The sequence below is a fragment of the Pangasianodon hypophthalmus genome, chromosome 23, assembly GCF_027358585.1.
Source record: "Pangasianodon hypophthalmus isolate fPanHyp1 chromosome 23, fPanHyp1.pri, whole genome shotgun sequence".
Classification (NCBI taxonomy): domain Eukaryota; kingdom Metazoa; phylum Chordata; class Actinopteri; order Siluriformes; family Pangasiidae; genus Pangasianodon; species Pangasianodon hypophthalmus.
Genome location: NC_069732.1, coordinates 18,562,627 through 18,585,306, shown reverse-complemented (window position 1 = coordinate 18,585,306; position 22,680 = coordinate 18,562,627). Strand labels below are relative to the sequence as shown.

The 22,680-nt window shown below is 40.2% G+C and overlaps 1 protein-coding gene across 3 annotated transcripts in view; it reads left to right on the top strand.

Moving 5' to 3' along the window:
- pde4a (phosphodiesterase 4A, cAMP-specific) overlaps positions 1 to 22,680 on the top strand; it is a 57,632-nt gene that overhangs the window by 21,022 nt on the left and 13,930 nt on the right. Inside the window, exons 1-6 of one of the 3 annotated variants that reach the window (XM_053228365.1) lie at positions 5,293 to 5,384; positions 12,740 to 12,925; positions 13,290 to 13,326; positions 13,437 to 13,507; positions 14,428 to 14,477; positions 17,295 to 17,407. In XM_053228365.1, the coding sequence (XP_053084340.1) occupies positions 12,780 to 12,925; positions 13,290 to 13,326; positions 13,437 to 13,507; positions 14,428 to 14,477; positions 17,295 to 17,407 (417 nt within the window). In that variant the 5' untranslated portion in view covers positions 5,293 to 5,384; positions 12,740 to 12,779. Of the gene's footprint in view, positions 1 to 5,292; positions 5,385 to 12,739; positions 12,926 to 13,289; positions 13,327 to 13,436; positions 13,508 to 14,427; positions 14,478 to 17,294; positions 17,408 to 19,407; positions 19,857 to 22,680 lie in introns of those variants that run through there. The other 2 variants (XM_026929895.3, XM_053228366.1) reach the window with 2 other exon arrangements.

Sequence of the window (22,680 nt, the reverse complement as noted above, 5' to 3'; positions counted from 1 at the left end):
ACAGATGTGTACCAGGGAACTGTACTAGGTGTGTGCAGAGCGGATAGATCAATACAAATAATGAAAATCTTTAGACAATTTTTGTTTGCTCTTTACTGTCAAACAAGATGAATATGATATGATCATTAAGCTTTTTTACATATTTGACCTGTTGATTCTAAAGCTGTTTATCATCAGTCAGTGATGATTAGTAATGTTCACTTGACAAGGGGCGATTCATGCGTACACAACACTAAATGCAAGTGTTACCAATATCTGAGATGAGCCTTCTGTAATATTAAACCATAATCTTGAGAAACTTCCTCATTATTTTGAGATAGTGAAACATAATTTTTTAAAATTTAATTTAAATTTTTTTTATTTATACAGCAATTTTAACAGTAGACATTGTGCAAAAAGCAGCTGTACAGAAATCCAGATATAGATTTAATTCCCTAATGAACAAGTGAAAGGTGACAGTGGTGAGGAAGATCTCCCTGAGCTGCCATGAGGAAGAAACCTTGAGAGGAACCAGACCCCAAAGGGAAGCCATCCTCTTCTGTGTGATAATGGATAGTGGGATTATTAATCATTACTCTTACACAATTATATAAAATATAGTCAAATATTATTGAGTGTGTTTAAAGGATGTTCAGTGTGAGTGTCATAGTCTTTATGATTTCAGCAGTAGTTCTGTACAAGCCTACAGTATCCAACTGAAATTTTCCACTTAAGAACGAGTGAGACTTGGGTATAAACTGTTTTTGGTTAGTGAAAATGTTAGTGTTTCCAAAGTCCAGCCCCACAGCCAAATGCAGCCCGTGGACAGATGCTACTTGGCCTGCAGCTTCTGTATTAGAATGTATGATAGGTGACCCACCGTCCAACGCGTTGCAATTTTTCCTTTGTGTTCACACAGTTAGCTAAAATACAAGAGGCTTTTTTTCTCTGACTACACCTGCAAATTAATTAACATGTAGAATGATATTTAGTCATGGCTACAAACAAAAAGGGGAACAGTGAGAAGGGGTGATTTCACTAAGCATGGAAAACCCATTGTGAATTCTCGAAAGAGCCCTTAACTAAAGTGGATATTAGTATATTGTTTCATTCATTCAGTAAGCATATTGAATTTACTGAAGTCAGGAAAACATTTTAGAGCTTTGAGTTATGACTGACTGAGCTAGTATTTGTTAGCTAGCTGACATTATCCATCATTTAAATCAAAGTATTGTAAGTATAAGCTAATGAAATGTACCAAGTGAAACTATACTGGTGAACAGCAGTCAACAGCAGTAATCATGTGGTAGCTAAGGTCATACAGTCAATAAATTAGCTGGAGTTAGTTGCCTTGGTTTATGTCATAATATCATCTAAGGGAGTTTTTCCTTGCCACAGTCACCTCAGTCACCTCAGGCTTGCTCACTAGGGATAATTCTGTCTAACATCTTGGACTGTTTGCATGTTTTTGTTTCTTATGTTCTGTAAAGCTGCATTGAGACAATATTCATTGTTAAAAGCGCTATACAAATAAAATTGAATTGAATTGAATTGAATAATTCAATCATTCATTCCCTCACGCTGGTTTGTTAGTTATAATCTCAGTGCAATAGCTTGAGAACTCCCTGCTGAGGGTCTGTTAGAACAATTTACAACATAACAAGACATAACTTTGCTACAGAACTGTCAAGAGCTTCATGTGCATGTTGGAAAGCATATGCACATTTATGAGGCTTGACTGTCATGTCCAAAAGTGTCAGTCACCTCATCAACCATGCCATTTTATTTAGAATCAAATAACTCCTATAAAATGCATTTATCATAAGAAAAAATGGAGGCTGGAGGAGATATCAGGGTCAAATGATTTTGTAAAAAATACAGAACACTATTCCAGATTTGTGGAGATGTAACTTAAAATGTAAATTTGGGTCCTTTCCCATTCACTAACATGGGAATGTGCGGGGTTAAAGATTGTACGAAGGGCCTCAGAGACATTTTGGCTTCTTTTTTGAATCCTGGCTAGGATGTCCACCTTTATGTACAGTCATTGATCTAGTCACCTGACGTGGTCACCATTGACCTTACTGATGTAGCTATTGACATTATCTTGGCTAATGTAATCCAGCTATCTAATCAGCTGTCAAAATGGTGCCAAAACTTTTTTGTGATTTCAATTAAAGACCTTTGAAAAAAAAGGGAATTGAAATCTTTTCTCCAAATAAATTTTAAATGCTTGATAAAAATTTATTCTGAGCATATTGGTATACTAGTTTTAAAAAAATTTCTCCCATAAAATTGGAATAAACAGTTTAATGTGGACAATGAATAAGTAGCCTGAATATTTAGCATACTCAATACTGTTCATGCCTGTATTATTACATCAAAAAGTTAATTAATAATTTACTTGGCACCAAGTGTAATTCTCTCTTAGGCTAGCATATCAAAAATACACTCATATTATTTTCCTTGAATATATGTAGGCAAAGCCAAAATGTCTCTGAGGCCCTTTCACAGCAAAAGTAAACTGTAAAGTTAGTATGCCTGTAGTAAACGTGGTAAAGTAACTTAGTAGTATATTTGAATAAACACATAATTAACTTGGTACATCCAAGTATAATGTGTGACTTGTTTGAGCTCTCTACTCAAGAGGAGCTGTGTGTGAGGTCTTTTCCGCTTCTGACTCAAAGCAAAAGTTTTCCTTTTCTTTCCATTTCATGAATTTCATAGCTGTCTAGGAGAAACTATAGAGTTAATAAAAAGATCTTTTTTTTGGATATTTTTTTCTAATGGGTGTGTATACCAGTTAATGATAAATTCTTAAATTGTTGGAACTAAATTTGAACTACAGTTTGTGTCATCATAATTTTGTGATATGACCAAGTGTGACTCATCTCGGACCTGGACACAAAGAATTCTTTCCTGGCAAGTAGTTCAGTCAAAAAGTGGAACAATTATATCCTAAGTTAACACTTATCTAAACTCTACATTCTTCTTATATACTGAAACTGAGACCCCAAAATGCCCAAAAAAGAAATTGAAAACTGGTGGCAAAACACCAGGCATTTGATGAAGCGTGCTTTAGGTTGTCATGGCATGTAAAGGACATTGCAACCAAGCATTAAACATGCCTTTCATATTTTAAAATAATATGTTAAGTATCTAAACTGCTCAACCATTCAGTGGTTCTTCTGCGGATGAAAGTGCCATATTTTAGATACAGGAAAACATGGAGAGGTAGTGGTGGAGGGGAAGGCATCTCTACAGTGAGACAAAGGTAGCTCTTGATGACTCACTCCCTCTCTCTTTCTCTCTCACTCCAGTCTGGATTAAAATAACAGAACCTCAGCAGTCTCAGCCCGCAGAGAGGGAGTTACGCATTCCATCTCAGAGATAGGGTGATCGTCTAAAAATACCTCTTCATGTGTGGGTTGTACTTGAAGATCAGGATCGGGTGGAACTTGAGGAGATGCGTTCCAAATTACCATCTGACATAAAGTGCATGTACCAGCGGCGGCCCTCCTAGTCATTTACTGTGACTCTTTAGATCTGCGGCACCAAAATCTAAAATCTTGGGATTTTATTTGAGCTACTTTATTAGGCCTTCTAGAATGTAGAACTCTACTGATCAATAACATATATTTCATATACTGCAGGTCGATTGGCGTTATTAGAGAATTGGCATGATGGTATGCCGTTCAGCATGCATCTGTAATTATTTTTATTCAGCCAGCCTGGTAATGTGGCTCATGTTGTCACATTTTCATAAATGCGCTCCAACACTAGCAGAGGAAATGAACCATGTTTTTTTTTTTTATTGAAAAATGCCTCTCAATCTGTTTTTTCCTTCCCAGTCACTTTATTTGCCAGTTCATCTATATTCTCACCATCGTATTTAGAGACTAATATACTGCTTTTAAAGATAAACATTTGATTTTGTTTCCAAAATGCAGAGACGAGGTGCCAAATCATTAAAACCTTCAAAGCATACAGTCTTTAAACTAGAACAGTCGGTTGTCAAAAGCCATTTTATTATTTCATTTTCATTTTCCTACCCTAAACGAACCCTAGTGTAGCAAGTAGAATTTAAATGACCAGGTTTGCCGAGTGTGTTAATGTGAAATGTGAGAGCAAGATGGAGAGAGACAGTGGGAGAAGTGGGAGTCTTTAGTATGCTGTTGAGCACGTCACGAGCAATTAGTCAGGCCGCAGATAAGGACATGAAATGGGGAACTGGTGGGACTGGTGGGAACCAGGTTGATGGCTGCGGGCTTGCTGATGGAGCAGACACTTCCACAGTGAGGCAGACTGATATAGAGAACAGCAGGGGCCTTCGTGCAATATGATTTAGAGTGAGCAAGTTTCTATAGCGAGGGTACAGCCCAGTGGAATCTCTGCAGACTAGTGTTTTATTATAGGACGATACAGGAAACCTCATCAAACATAATACAAGAATATTCGGAGTGCATACTGCCACGGAGGTTCAGGTGATGTTTTGAGATTGAGGGATTAATTGGAATGATGGGCTGTGCTTGTTGTGAAACCAGTTGTTGTTTCAGCTTGTGCATGAGTGCTCTGAAAAGGTTGGATTAATGTGACTGAGGGATGTCCCTGGTGGCTTTCGCAGGAATATGGTGAAACACTGTGTGAATGGCAAACAGACATGAGAGTGGGACTGGCAAAACGTTCGTCTGGGGAGACCAGGCAGACACAGCCAAATGACTACTTGCTTTAAAAGCCTTCTGAAGGATATATAGATTTCCTGAAAAACATTGGATGGAGCCTCTTGCATACTATGTCTGAAGTATGTCCCAAGTGAATGATTTTACATTTGAAGCAAAACAGCATGGTGAATTTGCAAGCTGCTGGAGGGGTTTTGGTGCTGGGCCACTTTCAGCACACAATCTCTGATCCTGTATACCACGTAATCTGCTGTACTCCTCCCCAGCCTGTAACACAACCATGTGGCCATGCTGCCTGGCTCAGTCTGACCTGTACGGTGTGTATGAGGCAAAAGTCAAGGAAGATCACTGGACTCAGATCATGACCTTCTGCATGGAACTGAGATAGCCCTGGCACTCACCTGGTGGGGGAGGGAGGCAGTGCAGGTGGGCAGATGGATGGGTGGGTTGGCAATATATATCAATGCTCTGGAGGATAGAGGGAGAGGGGGAAAGAAAGCACTTCTATGTCTTTCCTAAAATATACCAGTGAGTCACCAGCGAGGCTGTTGAGCTGTGGCCTTGCTGTAATATGCAGTCAGAGTGGCAGTGCAACTAAATAGACCATTTCCCCCACTGCTCTAGATCAGCTGCAGCTCAGAACAGGGAGGCGGTAGAAGGGGTGTAGGGGGCTTTGGTGCACACTTGGAAATAAGCATCTGTGCTTAGCTGTTGGAGGAAGCGGAGGTAGGAAATAACTGTCACACTCCATTCAGCTGCATGAGTGTGTGTGTGTGTGTGTGTGTGTGTGTGTGTGTGTGTGTGTAGGAGGGGTTAAGCACTAACTTGGGTGAGAAAAATGAAGGATTTCATTTTATAAATGGCCAGGTTTTTAAAGCAGAAAAGTGGGCCCTTTATAAAACAATATCCTTCATATCTGTATTTTTTTGTTAGAGCATCACAAAAACACTCATAGCTCCATCATAGGTTGAGGCCAGGCTTTTGTGTCAGCAAAGCCTGTGGGCACCGCGTTCACTTTTAATGAACAATTAGTCAGGAGGTCATCAGAAAAAAATGGTATGTATGCTCCTAGGTTTAATTATTTTTTATCAGCCCATTCACTCCAGCTTCAAAGCGTTGATATAAGGGAGAAAATAAAATCCTTTTCCATTTGCTGTGTAAAGTGTGAGTGCCTGTGGTGTTTCCCAGGCATTTTAAGAGCATGTACAGATTTATAGCCACGCTGAGTTTGTGAGATGATTATTGGCCAGTGGATGTGACTGTTCTGGTTAAAGGTTACAGCAGTGGTTACGGTATGTATGTTGCTTGTTGAGAGAAAGAGCAATGAAAGTATGCGACTCAGTTCAACTTCTCTGCACTTGTGTTTAAAGATGAGACACGTGGGACATTATGGAATGATTTACAAAATGTCCAAATGCTTGAAGCCACAGTGATATGTAGCATCTAGGAAATATGTAAAGATTCATAACCTGAGCAACAACACTCAAATGTTACACTATATAGCCAAAAGTATGTGCACCCCTGACCATCAAACTCATGTATGGTTCTTCCCCAAACTGTTAACACAAAGCCAGGAGCACATAATTGTCTAGAATTGTAGCATTACAGTTTCCCTTCACTGGAACTAAGAGGCTGAAACCTGTTCCAGCATGACAATGCCCTTGTGCACAAAGCGAGCTCCATGAAGACATGGTGTGTGAAGGTTGGAGTGGAAGAACTTGAGTGTCCTGCGCAGAGCCCTGACCTCAACCCCACTGAACACCTTTGGGATGAACTGGAACACCGACTGATCCCCAGACCTCCTCGAGATCCCAACATCAGTGCCTGACCTCACTAATGCTCTTGTAGCTGAATGAACACAAATCCCCACAGCCACGCTCCAACATCTAGTGGAAAGCTTCCCAGAAGAGTGGAGCTCATTATAATAGCAAACACAGGGGAATAAATCTGGAATGGGACACTCAGCAAGCACATATGGGTGTGATGGTCAGGTGCACATACTTTTGGCTATAGTGTAGTTCTAGTGCTAGAGTGGTCTAAGAAGACCATTGTCAAACCTAAGTGCATACAGAGTACAAAAGGCAATCAGTAATGAAAGAATTTCAAACCTAAGTTAATAAATAATAATAAGATAAAGTGAAAACCAGTATGTAATACAAAAGTCAATTAATGCAAGGGAAGTGCAGAAGAAAGTAAGGTGTTGAAAGAAAAGCTGAAGAGAGCTGCATGGAAAAGGATAATTTATGTGGGTCATAGATGCATGTGTTTATTTTAGAACGAAAGAAGACAGTCTTACTGGTAGGAACAGCAGAGGGGGAAAAAAACAAGCAATGCCTGATACTTAGTAAGATCTGTAGGTTCTTTAAATTTCCTCCATTTTCTCTCAGCACTGTGCACTGTTCTTCCAGAATGCAGAATGTCAGACAGCTAGGGGCTGGAAGGTGTCAGTCTGCTGACTTGCTGCAGGTCAGAGAGCAGACTGAGTCCATCGATGTCCAGAACGTAGAAGTGTGTGTGTCAACAGCAAGTCTGAAAAAAAGGCATTGGTGGTAGGGATTAGAGCACAGTATAATGGAGACAGGGTTGTAGCATTTCTGTGGAAGAAGTAGAGTTGAGGATCAATAGAAGAGAAAATGACTCTGATTGTTACATAAAGATGAGTTACTGTGAAGTTTGATGTTGTTGAGATCTTGATGAAGACAATGTCAAGGGTGTTATATAAAATTAGCACAATAATTCAAAATTTCCTCTCAAACAATAGGTGAAATGATTTTTTTCTAAAAAAATATATTCTCATTAAAAATACTTTTTAAAATAATGGTGTTTTTTTTTTTAAAAAAACATATATGTGCCAAAATTACTAACACCTCCCAAGGAGCATTCTAAATAAATGCAAACAAATTGGCATTCTTGAAAAATTTATGATGTTGGCTTTCCTGTGGTATAAATATTACGTTGAACACACATGAAATCTCTTTTTTTTCCTTTTTTAACATGGGAAAAGAAAATGAGAATACAAAAAGAGACTATCTAGAAACTATTTAGATGCAAAAAAATGTAACCGCTTCACCCTAGCTAGAGTCATGATGAATCAGAGTCATGGTGGATCACATCACAGGGTATCATGCACACAGACATTTGCACACATTTAGAATCACCAGTCCACCTACTGGCATGTTCCTGGGAGGTGGGAGGAAACCAGATGACCCAGAGGAGACCCATGCAGACATGGGGAGAACATTCAAATCCCAGTGCAGATGGTAACCTGAGCTCAGGGTTGAACCAGCACCCTGGGGTTGTGAGGCATCAACACTTATTTAAAAAGCAGTGATGTTACTATACCCGCTACTGAACTAGGTACCAATACTAATAATAAAATAATGACTAATAATAATCTCAGCATAGGTAAGCAACTTGAACAAGTGCTGTTGTTTGGTTTGAGAAACATACCTTTAACTTTAAAGTTTAAAGTACTCTTTTTCTAAATACATTTTGATGCTTATAATCGTAAATTAAAGCGTAATTTACTACTAATCGTAAATTACTACTGCCTTCATTGCAAAAAAAAAGGATATCTTAAAAATAAAAATATCTTGTAAAGATAAAAATATTTTGTATCTTGTATCCAGTAAAAAATATCTTGAATACACAAATTCAACTAATATTTCTATTTTTTTTTTTATCTTAGATTAGTAGATGTTCATTGTCCAGCTGCAGTGTGAAGCTTTGTCCAATGAGTTTTGAAACAGTTGGCTGAATGTGAGCAGATAATATCTCCCTGTACACTTCAGAATTCATCCTGCTGCTTTTGTCAGCAGTCACATTATCAATAAGCGCAAGGGAACCAGTTGCACTGGCAGTCATACACACCCACTCCATGAGATGTGGTATGCTTCAGATCATGAGTATTTCCTTTCCTTCTCTATACTCTTCTCTTCCCATCATTCTGGTACAAGTTGATCTTTGTCTTATCTCTCCATAGGATGTTGTTCCAGAACTGCACCGGCTTTTTAGATGTTATTGCCAAACTCTAATCTGGTCTTCCTGTTATTGAGGCTTTGACACAGATACGCCTACATCCTGGAGAGTGTTCTTGATCTGGCCAGCTGTTCTTGTATTCTTCACCAGGGAAAGAGTTCTCCTGCCATCCTCCCCAGTTGTTTTCCGTGGTCTTCCAGGCCTTTTGGTGTTCCTGGGCTCACCAGTGTGAGCTGATGTGTTTGCTTTGATTTTTCAGCCTTATGATGGCTTACTTCACTGGCAGCGACAGCTGTTTGGACTCAATACTGAGAGTTAACAGCAACAGATTCCATACTTGAAATCAAGCCTAGACCTGTTCACCTGATTTGGATATAAACACCCTCATATTAAAGCTGAAAGTCTGCACTTTGAGCTTATACTGTGGTAGACAGCTAAAATAACAATAACTTTGTCATTGTCCAAATATTTATGAACCTGAGTGTATGTCTAGAAATACGCTTAATGGTTTATATTTGTTATATAATTATCTCACAATGAGAAATGTTGCTAAGTTGCTAAGACGTCTTTTTCCCAGTGAATTCACACCTACTTCACAGGTATAAGGTATGTGAAAACACAAATGAACAAATCATTTGTGGTCCAACTGTCTTGATTGGATGTGCAGTTTTAACTCTTTAAACTTTTCAGTGATTCTACTCACGCTGTCTCCCTTCAAGTACCGCATGTGAAAGCTATTATGAATCTTAAAAACCCTTTGGTTAGTCATCTCGTGTGGGATTTCTCTTGTTTTGTTTTTTTTCAGCACATGTCAGTAGGAACACTCATCAGCCTGGTTGTCTGCTGCAATTATTGTCAGTTTCAAGACTTTCTGTAGTCACTCCAAGGTTAGTAATTCAGGGAGGCAGACCAGGTACATTAAACAAGGCAATCAATGTGCGAAGGCTTGTTTTCTGCAGCTTAGGGAAGCTCTGATGTTAGCATGTTATCTTGCATAGGGAAAGATATCCAGCTGGCAGAAATCCTTTCCTCTGTGCACCCTCTGATCATCATGTCATTGTCCAGAGTTCTGCTCTCCAGGGGTTGTCTTATCACTGAGTGAAAAAGAGAGGTGCCAGCCTATAATCACTGTGTGTGTATGTGTGTGTGTTCATGAGAGAGAAAGAAGTGTGTATGTTTTTTGTACATATCTTATTTAGTGTTTTTTCCCCCATCTTTGACTACTGATGCATATCAATTACTATGTCAGGTGTATTAATTTGTGCCGTTAGATGAAACTGCATATCTATCCTGCATGCACTTGAGGGTGGCCTAGTTTAAGTCGTGAATCACACACGATAAATTTCAGCAATGACTTTTCAGTTTCAACATGTACATAGATTCTGTTGGACACAGCAACTCATGCTTCATATTAAAAATGTCATTTTCTGTGGCTCTGTCAGTATGATCCATGGATCTTCTTTAACCTACAAACAAACCAAAGCTCCAGTGTAGCAACACACACTTGGCTCCTGCGTTATTCGCCACTGAGTCATAGCTACAGAGGCAAAATTATAAACAAAGAGATAGGCAGAGGATGTAGAGAGACGTGAACTGAAAAAGACTGAAGTAAAGTGACACAAAAAAGGGGGAAAGAAGGAATGGGGTAGTGGGAAAGCATGAAGACACAGAAGAGTCAGGAGAAAAAGAAGTTTGACAAGGCTTGTTATTTTTTTTATATGTTCCTCTATGAATGATGCTTGAGACTGGCTGGGTGCCAGGTTTTCTCTCAGTTCTTTTTAAAAAAAATGTCATATGACTTCAGAAAGCATTAACATGAGACAGAGAAAGAAGGAGTATGCGTGTGCACCCACTCACTCCCTCTCCCTCTTCACACACACACACACACACACACACACACACAAACACACATATATACAAATATTGTATGTGTGCAACTGATGTGACAGATAAATGTAATTTGCTCTGAATTAAAAAAACAGCAAAAATAAGTAGGTACTCATGGGAAAACAAGCTTCATTTTGAAGAACTTGTATAGACGCTGCAAAAAAATTCATATATAAAATATCTTGAATATAGTCAAATTTATCTAGTATTTCCTGTGATAAGATTACAATAAACTGAAAAATAAGATTATTATACCTATTTCTAGACTTTACCCCCCTAATTTCAAGCTTGAAATTAGAAAAAAAAAGTCTAGAAATAGGCTTAATAATTTTAGTTTTGGTTTATTGTAATCTCTATTACTAGACACATTTGACTGTATTCAAGATATTTCAACTTGATAAGATATACATTTTTGCAGTGTATGTTTTCTTGTCAAGTGCAAGAAAGGACAAGTCCATATTTACATTTATCTAGGGAAACTTATCTGTGTGTTCGTGACCTTGCCACAGTTCTTGATGGAAAAGAAAACATTTTGGAAGAAAACACTGCATGCTCCAGCCTTTCACAGTATGTAAATATTTAGAGCCCTAAGTCACCCCCAGCCCTCTTCTGTGGTGCCTTTAGTCTATTCCTCACGTTGATATGTTTTCTTGTCACTCGGATAGGAACTCTGTTTGCTGGAGATAAGAAGAAGGGAAGAGAGAGGAAGGGGAGAGAAAGCAGGAGGAAAAGAATATCTGTAGTAAGAAGGTAGAAATCATGCTTATAGAAGGAAGGAGATGAGAGAGTGTGGAATGTTGGATTGGTCTAGACTGGACTGGAGTAGAGCAACGTGTCCATTAAACCAAGTGGTGAGTGAAGGGGTGAGCAAACTTGGTCACTCAGTTTCTCCGGAGAGATGATAGCACCACGGGAGTCAGAGACAGGCCTTTGACTGTTCTGTCTCTTTTCATAAACAGGCCAAAAATAAACAAGCAAAAAAGGTGGCTCTGTAGTGCAGTTTCGGCAGCACTAGTGCTCACTAAAATGACTCAGGCTAGCTCTTCATCAGTGCATGAAATGAGTGGCCAGGCTTTCGATACTGCATCTGCCATGTTTTGTTGTGTGTGTGTGGGAACAGGGTTATTAGACTCCTAGAGAGAGAAAAGGAGTGAGGGGGAGGAAGTCTGACTGACAGAAACAGAGAAAAAGACAGCGGGTGAAAAAAAATCTTGGCATGGTTCGAGTTCTGACGCTGAGTGTTTGCATGTCGTTTTCTTTTTCTTTTGGTGTATGTTAGTTTGTGTTTGAAATTCTGAGTGTTGCAACGTCCCCAGAATTCCCAGAGATGACTCAAAGGAGTTCAGCATGCGCCAGCAAACCTTCCCACTTTATGTTCCTCCTCCTCCTCGGCTTAGGTCCTGACCCTAGACACACCAGTCCATGTGGCTGAACTGCAGCGTTCACGATTTAGCACTGGATAATACACCCCAGAATTATAGCTACTGAAATTATTCCTTATGCTGAGCTCACTTTCCTAAACGCCACACCACTCTGCCTGTTTTTCTTTATAGGACATCATGCTATGCTGATAGCAGCCATAATGTGCGTGTCTGATGTGTGTAGAGATGGTGAGGAGATGATTTGACGGCGGGAAGCTTATGGGCCATAAACACCTCAGTAATCGTGGATGCCAATCAGCTCTCTTCACTTCTTCTGTTCACATTAGCAGTGTAGCATGACTGTACAAACATACTTTGGAACCAGCAGTTGAACACCTTGTGCTTATCATTAGTATTTTTCCATTCACAGCTCGTAACTGTTGTAGACGTGTGCATTCTGTGGACATCGCTATTGTTTACAGTCAAGATAATGGCTGCATGTACCAGTGATTATCCTAAACAAGGCGAAGCAGGCTGAAGATCTTTTCCCATGAGGCTGCTGATGGTTATGCTAATGGGGATGCTGGGTGGCTCAGGATCTGTCTGTCTCAGCGCTTTAAAAGCTCAGATAATGTCTGCTGTATGTGTATGAGAGGGAGCCAGTCATGACTGTCTTTGCTCACGACTCTCTTTGTCCTGTCTCAAAGTAGGAGGCTAATACTGTCTGTAGTAAAGGAATCTGCACGATTGATCTAAATAACAAGATGTGTTTACCTCTTTCTATATCTGTAATCTTTCTCATTGTCTGTCTCATTCTCTCTCCTGCCACTCCTGACTGTATATCACTTTCTCCAGTTTTGAAGGTGAAAATGGACCGTCTCCTGGCCGTAGCCCAATGGATTTGCAGGCGAGTCCGGGGCTTGTGCTCCATCCCTCCTTCCCCCAAAGTGGCAGGAGGGAGTCTTTCCTCTACCGCTCCGACTCTGACTATGATATGTCACCTAAGACCATGTCCCGTAACTCCTCCATCAACAGTGAGGGGTAAGCAGCCTCATTCACAGCAGCACACACCTGACATGTAACCCATACATTCCACTGGTCACTTTCCACACAGCCCAAATGCATAATTGCTGTGAACCACTGTGCAGGATTATACATTTACCCTGTGTACTTTACCCAAAATTACCAAATCTAATGTTGAAGTAATGAAAGTGCCCTCCTCTCTCTACACTACAGCACAGGCAATAAATTATGGAAATAAACATTCTGATGTGGTGTCAAGTCTTTTTCTTTCAGGCACAGATGATTGTATTTTCTTGCATTGTTTCCTTGGGCTAAAGATAACAGACTTTATCTGTATAGATTTCAAACACATCTCTCTTTTTCTCTCTTTGTCTCTCTCTAGACATGCTGAGGACCTCATAGTCACCCCTTTTGCTCAGGTAAACTGTGTTGTAGATTCTACATGGGATCGCATTATGAATTTTGCTCAAGAATAACAAAGATGGTGTTGACACCCTGCCCTCTCAGCTCTCCTCTTTCTCTGTCCTAGGTGTTGGCCAGTCTCCGTACTGTCAGAAGCAACTTCACCATTCTTGCCAATGTCACATCGCCTACTGACAAGTTAGTACAGTGTCTAGAAAGTAGTCTTACTTTTGTCTTTATCATTTTTTATGTGCCACTGCCGCACTGCATTCTCAGGGCTTTCCAGCCCAACATACCTTTTGTATATGATTTAAAGCACATTTCATAAAGTCATTTCTATGATATGCAGAAGGAATTTCTATTTTAATTCTATTTTATAAAAACAGCTCTTGTTGACTCAGAGGATAGTTAATAAATATAACTTACACTAATTCTGCTTATGGGCAATTCCACGCAAATGTCAACTTTACCATGGAAAAATATAGTTGTAAGCACAGGACCAAAACAACATTTAAAATGCTGACTCACGTCTTTTCAATTTTTCATTTAAATTTTTCTTTTCTCATTTTTCAATGTATTTAACTTCTCTGGATGAATTACAGAGAAAATTGCATTGTTTATACATCAAATATATGGACACGTCACACATCACTGTGTATTTGAAACGTGTAAATTAACACGTGATTTTTTTTTTTAAGATTTGACTGCATTGTTCTCAAAAGGTTAAATGACAACGAATGCAAACTGACTCATTGATCCTAAGCTTGACTCTGCTGTGTGACATTTTGTTAGCCAACATGAGTGCAAATATCACATCCATAACACCGGAATTGCCCTTATTCCCTTATTTCTTATATTTTGCACATTGTATGGATTGTAAACTGACAATGCAATATCCCCTTATTAAAATTTATCTTCATATCAGAATAAGAATTTCAGATTTGATAAAAAGCAAAATACAAGTTCTCTGTCAGTGTATATCCTTCATTTACAACAAGCTTGTTTACATCCATCACTCCCCTGACTTAGCTGAGATCATGAGTCTGTCAGTGCATTTACCACCAGCAGAGGGCATCCTTCAGCCATGAAGTTGACTATAAGTCTCTTTTTGTCCACAGGAGGTCGCCCGTTACAAGCCAATCTACAGTTCCACCAGCAACACTCTCTGGTATGTTTACTGTAATAAATATTAGTCACTGGAGAGCATCTCTCTCTCTCTCTCCCACACACACTAGCGCTCTTCCCACACACTGTCTCTCACATTTACTTGCACCACGCTTCCTGTTGTAGGCACTGCTGCCAGGACAAAATGAATTATATCACCGGACGCAGTGGAACAATATGGGCAACAGGGGCTGGAGGCCTACCAGACTCTTTAATCAGACTAAAAACAGCTCTCAGTGGCTTGCCCCTATGATGAAAATAAATTACAAATTGTTTGGTGCCTGCTCTGTTCTGCTGAGGCTGGAAGATAAATGCTAGCATGTTCTCTTGATGGCAACACCCCCCTTGGTGCCACTCCTAGGGGTTAAAGTGGAATCTAAGTATGGTGTGGGAGCCATAATTCTTTCACGAGTGCTAACAATAGTGCTGTTTACTGTGTTCAGTGTGATTAAAACAAGTTTTGGATATACAGTATACATTTTCTGATAAAAGTGGTTAATTTTTACTAACTACAACTGCCAGAGCCAGACTTTATTAGCAAATATTCAATATACAATAAAGCTTTTAGCATTTTGGGGTTTTTTGTCCATTGATATTTCACTTAACTCTTCATGCACACTGTTATCTAGATACATACTGTACATAACTAAGTAGGATATAAGAGGCCTTTTGAGTGCATTCAGCAACAGCCTCTTGTCAAAATAGTAACCATCATAATTTTTCTTTTCTTGTGACAAATGCTTAATTACCACCATAAAAACTACTACTGGCTGCAGTTAGAGTTGCAAGTCTTTTGGGATATGACTCTATCTGCTTTGCACAACTGGATATTTTTGCTCATTCTTCTTGGCAAAATTGCTCTGTCAGATTGGATGGAGACTGCTGGTGTACAGTATTCTCACCACTGATTCTCAATCAGATTGAGGTCTGGGTTTGAGTGGGCTATACTAACACAGTCAGGTTCTTGGTTTTGAAGCACTCCATTGTAGCTTTGTTAGTGTGCTTAGGGCCATTGTTGGAAGGTGAACATCTGCACCAGCCTTAAATCTCTTGCAGACTGGAACAGGTTTTCTTTTACAGTTGCCCTGTATTTGGCTCCCTCCATTTTGCCCTCAACTCTAACCACTTTCTCAGTCCTTGCTGATTTCTTGAAAAGCAATTCCACAACATGATGCTACCACCATCATGCTTCACTGTGGGGATGTTGTTCTTAGGCTGGTAAGCAGTGGTAGATTTCCACCAAATATAGCATTTTGTGCCAAGGCCAAACTGAAAAAGTTCACTGTTGGTGTCATCAGGCCAGAGAACCTTTTTCTACATGTTTGCTGAATCTCCAACATTCCTTTTGGCAAACTCAATTTCCACTCAATTCCACACAGAGTGTCTTGTCTATGCAACAGAGAACATTCTGGATTTTAATTCAGAAGATGTCATACCAAGAAAAACAGAACAGGGTACTAATCTAGGGTAGGATTGAAAATCTACTTGCATGATCGCAAAAAAAGGAATTATGGCTATAAACATTAAGTGCCAAAAAGGCCTGCGACTGGAATGATCATGGAAACTAAAAATGGCCTTAGTGTAGAGTTTAGCTGTCCAGGGGTTGTCTGTCCTTTATTACAATAAATAATTAAAGGGATTTAACAAATAATGTATTAAGAATATATTTACCTTCCAATAAAATGACAGGCTTGCAGGCTTGTCATTCACATAAACAAAGGTGCAGCAGCTTGCACCATACCACACGGGGTGAAATACAGGTGACCAAAAGTGTGGTAGCGAGCTGTAAATGTCAGAAAGAAATTTCAGGTCAGGTAGCATTTTGTCCTCTGTTTACACTGGTATCACTTTATGTTGATTCTGTTTATTTTGCTTCAGACCCACAAGCTGTAATATCAGATTACCACCTAAGTCATGCAAAAAGGTCTTAAGTCAGGTTATAAAAAATATTATAATCCTTGATCAGTTCTCATATTTCAGGTAGATGTGATAACTTTAGGGTCATGGATTCACTGTAATTGTAAGGATACTGCACTGCTGTGCTACTTTTTATGTGCATAATGAAGGTAATGTTATTATAGCCACTTCAGTAAAGGTTCTCTTATCATTTTAAAGACAGACTTTCTACACACATTTTTAGTTTTTTAACTATTACTTTTTTGGGTAAAATTCAAACATTGCAAAAATATAACTGTCAAAGAATGTAGGAGGGCAAATACCACTGGATTAATTAACTTTATGAGATGATACAGTGGTAATGCATGTTTATAATATTCTGATGGTCACTACTGATATTTGTGTGTTATATTTATATAAAAGAGTCAAAGAAATCACAGAATCGAGTGCTCCACTCCTTGTATACCTGAAACATGCATGCAGCGTCCGGTGTAAAATGAAAAGCCTCATGTGTCCTGTCACTTCTGTTGCAAAAAGGTCTTAAGTCATCATTACAATTTGGAAATAGTAACTTGAATGAATTCCAGCAGGTTTTCTTTGACACTGAATGCTATATACTGTATGTATTAGAGTTTCACAGTTTTGCATGGTTATTAGGCTTTCTTTGCTGTGTGATTTGTTTATCAGTATTGTATTGATATCAGTATTGTAATTCTGATCTGAAAGCAGTCATACCTTGATATGTTTGATACAAAGACTTTTCAGAATTTCAGCTATACAGTGAGAGAAAATTTCCTGGGAAGATGCCTAATGTTCTGATTGAACCAGACTCTACAGGGGGTTGAGCACAGTGATCTAACATTGTTCTAATGCGTGAGTAAAGTCGTGCTAAAGTTTTAACTATTCTTGTGTCTCTGTAATACAGAAGAGACATACCAACAGCTGGCACGGGAAACCCTGGAGGAGCTGGACTGGTGTTTGGACCAGCTGGAGACCATCCAGACACATCGTTCTGTCAGCGAGATGGCCTCCAATAAGGTGTGCTTTCACCTTTTTTTGCAGCACTACCACTAGGGATTATTACAATTCCAACAATCCCTTCAGCTGTGTTGCCACATTAAAACAGTTATACCTCTTGTCTGGTATCAGCTTGTATATCTACATGCATGTAATCCTTCCTGGCCAGGGTTACAGGCTTACGTTGAAGTAATAGTGACTGTATACCCATGACACTCTGTAATATGGCCAGCGAGATTCCAGTTCATTGGATCCAATTCTTTTACAACACAAAAGATCAGACATTTGAAACAGATAACTTAAGACTGCAGAATGCAGAAACTGAATGTTATCTTGGTGTGGTTTTCTTTACCACAGATTGTTCCATTTAAATCTGAGTTGTTGGTTTTTGTGTGTAGGTGCTCATTAGTATGAGGAACTGATTAAAATGTATTTTCCTACTGAGTACATTCTCTCTCTCTCTCTCTCTCTCCTGCAGTATGTGCAACCAAATGCGCATTTGTGTGAATGCCTGGCAGCCTTGTCATATACACTGGCTTCTGGCTTTTAGAAGAGGGAGGGGAGAGAAAAGGGAACAAGAAAGAAAGAAAAGGAAAGAGAGGGAGGCTTGAGGGAGAGAGAGAGAGAGAGAGAGAGAGAAAGAGAGAGAGAAGGGATGGGAACAGGGTGCTCTCAGGTCCTGATGCTGTCTATGCTTTAACCTTGGTTGCTACGGAACTGCAGCAGGGTCTGCCCCTCCTGCTTTACTATTGGCTCTCTGCAGTGACCACAAAACATGTACTTTCAATATGAGCCAATGGCATATCATTACCTCTCTTTGCTACCTTTCTCTCTTAAAGAAATAGGATAATTTTCTCATTTTTGTTATTGCCCCAAAACAGCTGGGTTGCAATATGCATGGCTGTTCTTCGTTCTCATCCTTGTAATTGTACAGTGTGCACACAGCTGAAAGATGGAAGACTGTTGTATACAGGGTTGTAAGTGTGTGATTTGACAGTGCTTTAAATTTTGGGGATGAAAATGGTGATGTATCAGCAAAGACATACACCCAAAGCCGTTCATGGAGAAATCAGCATAAACCTCTGAGTCTTTCACACATACACACACACTCTTTCCTTTTTTCCCCCCACACACACTGTCATGCCCTCTGCTGCACATGCGCAATCAAGAGTGCACACTCGCACACTCACCGCACACAAACACACACATGCACGCTCCCGTCAGAAGAGGCTGATTAGCTTGCAAGAGCTGTCTACAGCATCCAGGGAGACAGAGCTCAAGACACAGAAACAGGCAGCAGTGGATCGGTTAGCCAGACACATCTGTGTGTAGATTCAAGCAGTTGGTGCTCTAAAGGGAGGCAATATCACCGGACGGACAGGAGCTGCAGCTTAAGCTCTTTGCTAGAACAGGATCGGTGCACACCGTGGCAACGTGGGGCCCGGCTCAAACCTCCACCGTGGGGGAGGGGCAACAGACCCAAGGACAGCGAGCAAAAGACAAGCTGTTTTTCCAGACCCTTGCTTGAATAGGATTGCTAAAGGCCCTGGCTCTATTTTTGTTTCCTTGTTTCTTCCATTTGTGTTGCTTGTCGGTTTTCTTTGTATGTTTTGGATCAAGTGTTCCTGTTAGTAGCCAGCTGGCTGTGTTGTTTTGTTCCATCCTATCCTGTCATCACATTCGCTCTTTCCCTCTCATCCATCGTCGCCATTCTGGTCTCACTCACCTTTCAGTCTCCCCACAACTCCATCCTCCCACTTTTCTCCCATTCACTACACTGTCTCTGTCCTGCTCTGCACTGCCTTCTCCTCCCCGTGCCCTTCAGACGGTCTGCCTTTTCCGGAATTCTCCATCTTGGTCCACTCCTCTCCTCTCCCCCCTCCCCACGCGGCTGGATTTGGGTCAGCTCTGGTCCTTTGCTGGGATGCAATGTAGCCCTCTTGGACTGCGGATCCAGGCGGCTCCTGGAGAGCCGTTTACAACTCACCCTGCACCTGACACCTGCATGTAAAGCACCAGGGAACGAAAAACAGAGAGGAAGAACTCTTGGGTGCCTGGACTCTTGCCAATCCACACTCTGGAGTGGCCTGGCGGGGCTGGCTGTGGCCTCAGCAAGCACACCCTGACTGCGCCCGCATGCCGCTGGGGTACAAGTGCTGCACCAGCCCCGCTGCACTACCGTGCCTCCTGCCTGTGCCAGCGGCCCGTGCCGCAGGTCTCACTCAGCATGGGTGTGGTGGAGGCCATCGAGCCAGCTACCTCACCTGGACCTTCACCTGGCCCTGCAGCCTTCCGGCTGCCCCACTCCTCCAGCTACAGCAACCTGCAGGGGAGAGGAGGGGCAGAGCTGGAGCTGGGGGCGGTTGGAGGGCTGGAGGGAGGAGGGCAGGCCGCCGAGCGCAGGAGCCCCTTGATGGATCTGTTCTGTGAGACCTGCTCCAAACCCTGGCTCATTGGCTGGTGGGACCAGGTAGGGACAGGAAGTAGAGGCCTCCCAGGCCAAATGGGAAGGGGTGTTTGTCCTGAGTGATTGTTAAAAGTGGGCATTAAGAGTGTTAAAGGCCAAAGGTGAGGAGAATTAGGTATTCTGGCAAAAACAATTGGACAATTCTGGTTAGACATCAGATAGTTATTTATATATATATATAAAAAAGTTTTTAATCATACTTAACAGTACTGTGCAAGTCATAGGCACTCTGAATTCTTTTATAAATTTTGTGTTAACTGTTTGTTAATCAGTAGGAAAGAGTCAATTTTAGATGGCCAAACATTCATTTTCATAAATAAATAAATAATATTTAAGAAACAACCACTCGACCACATAGATAACAAATAGATTGGTAACAAAAAGATGTTACAGATTAATTAAAGAAAGTTAATTTGTTGCTAAAGAAAGAAGAATATTAAATAATAGACAGGAAAAAAACAGAAACATCCAAGTGAGACAGCGAAAGTCTACAGAAATGTGGCAAGTTGTCAAAGATGCTTGGAACAACCTACCAGCTAATTTCCTAATAAACTAATAATCTAATAAACTGCATGATGGTGTAATGAAAAGAAATGATGAAATTTTAAAGGCAAAGGAAAACAGTCATACCAAATATTGATCTGATCATTTTTTATGCATACTGCTAGTTTTTCTAGTAGTTTACCTGATATACAGAAACATTCATTATTTTGACTTCAAAGCATCTTAGCTTCACAGATTTAAGGTACATGTGCAGTGTATGTTCTACAAGACAGTGTTCTCTAAACTGTTGGCTTCTTTGCTTTGGTCTTCAAATCAATTCTGAGCTGTGAACCTGACCACCAACACCAGGAGCATGTCTGGGACACATAGAAGAATGGCATTTTCAAGAGCACTTCTTTTTTGGCATATTTGCTCTGTTGTTTAGAGGTTGTCTCACTCTCTGTCCTTCACACCCGTTCCTCCTATCCCTCTCTCCATCTTTTACATCCTACGAGCACTTAGACTACACCAATAAATATCTAGCTCTGTACTTCTCCCAGTTGGATGTTCATAATTTGATCTCCTTTGAGCATTTCATTAGTGTGATTTTATCTTGTGGGAGACTTTATTTGCTAATCATGAACTGACTTTCACATCAGGTGGTCTGTTCTATTGATTTTTAATTAAAAACTTGCCAAACCCACAGACTTTGACTTCAGACCTTAGGTGTGCATTAAATCCGTTATGATCTGAACTGAAAGTTATTTCATTTTTCCTAGGTATTGTTTAATGGTAATAAGCTTATTTAATGGCAGTGAATAGGAAGTCAGATGACCCTCTTGAAGAAACATGGCAGAATATGAGTGCTGTAGCTTGACTTGGCATCATGCAAACACCTTCGGGACATTATATATAATTCAGTGAAGGGATTCTTAATGACTGGGGGAACCATAGAACCATACTGAGCACATTCCTTATAATATTAGTCCTGATCTTTTATCTCTCTATTGATTTTTTTTACAATTATATAAAATGTGAAGTCATGACCTTGATAAATGGTAAATAAGGGCCTTTTGGTGAGGTTTACAGTCACCTTGATATTGTTACTGGGTTGTTCATCCCTACTGGTAATGAACAGTAATTAGTTTGATCTTTACATTTGGTTTTTCTTGCTCCACATATTTCTGAATCAGTTTGTTCATGTCTACCTATTTGGTATGTCTAGTCTTATAAAGAGACTACAGTCTAATTTGGTGGGGCATTATGATCCATGGAAGGAAGAAGATCAGTTATTGGAAGAGATAAAAGAAGACAACAGAGAGAGGGAGTAAAGGCAGGGGATATAGCAGCTTTGTGCAGGGAGGCAGCAGTCGAGAGAAAAAGGGACAAAATAATGCATGGAAAAGCATGATGTGGAGAAAGATTTGAGGGAGAACACGAAAGAGCAGGGGACATGGAGAAAGAGTGAGTTGCTGTATAGAGCGATGACCTTGGAGGAGGTCAAAGACAGACACCTGCCTACTCTCTCTGACTGTCACCCAACCAGTTGACTTGCTCCTGTAATGCCGCAGGAGGGAGTGTGAGGAGACAGTTGCTAAGGAAACCTGCTGGTTGCCATGGAGATTGTAATGTGTGAAGGACCAGTCAGTGGGACCGCGCTGGGGTCTCATCCGAATCCCACAGCGAGTCTGTCGGGTCTAGTTATGTCTTTTAGGCTGTGTTTACATAATTTTATCTAACCCTAGCAGTAATTTAGTAATGTATAAACATATTCCTCTGCATCTGTGCATTTGGGTTTGCAAGATATCACAAATATCTGCTTCTGCCATTGCTTCATTTCAGTGATTTGTGCCAGGATTGCTTGATTGGCCAGCATTTAATTAAAGTTTCACTATGTATAGATGTTATTGACTTGACAATATAATATTAGAGATGAGATTGGGTTTAAATGAGCATCTGTCAAATACTACCAGACATATGTGTATTGCATAACTAACACACACAGCCTAGTAAATGACACAGAATAGTACATGATGAGTTGTTTTTGACAGACTCATATTATCATATCTTTCATGCCTGATTATTTCTAATTGGCTTTAATAAAATGGCTTATTTATGAAAGAAAAGCCCTGCTGAACAATCCAGCTACCAGTCTGTTAAAACACAGGCAGAGCTGGTCAAGCTTTGCCAGCTGCAAGTTATTTTCCAGCTTCCTTAATTCTAGATAAAACTGATCAGTAGATGTTTGAGATGTTCTAACTGCCTCACTGTTATTTTCTTTAAATCAACATGGCTATGATGTAGCATTAGTGGTGGATATTCAGACACTGTTTCCATCTACCAG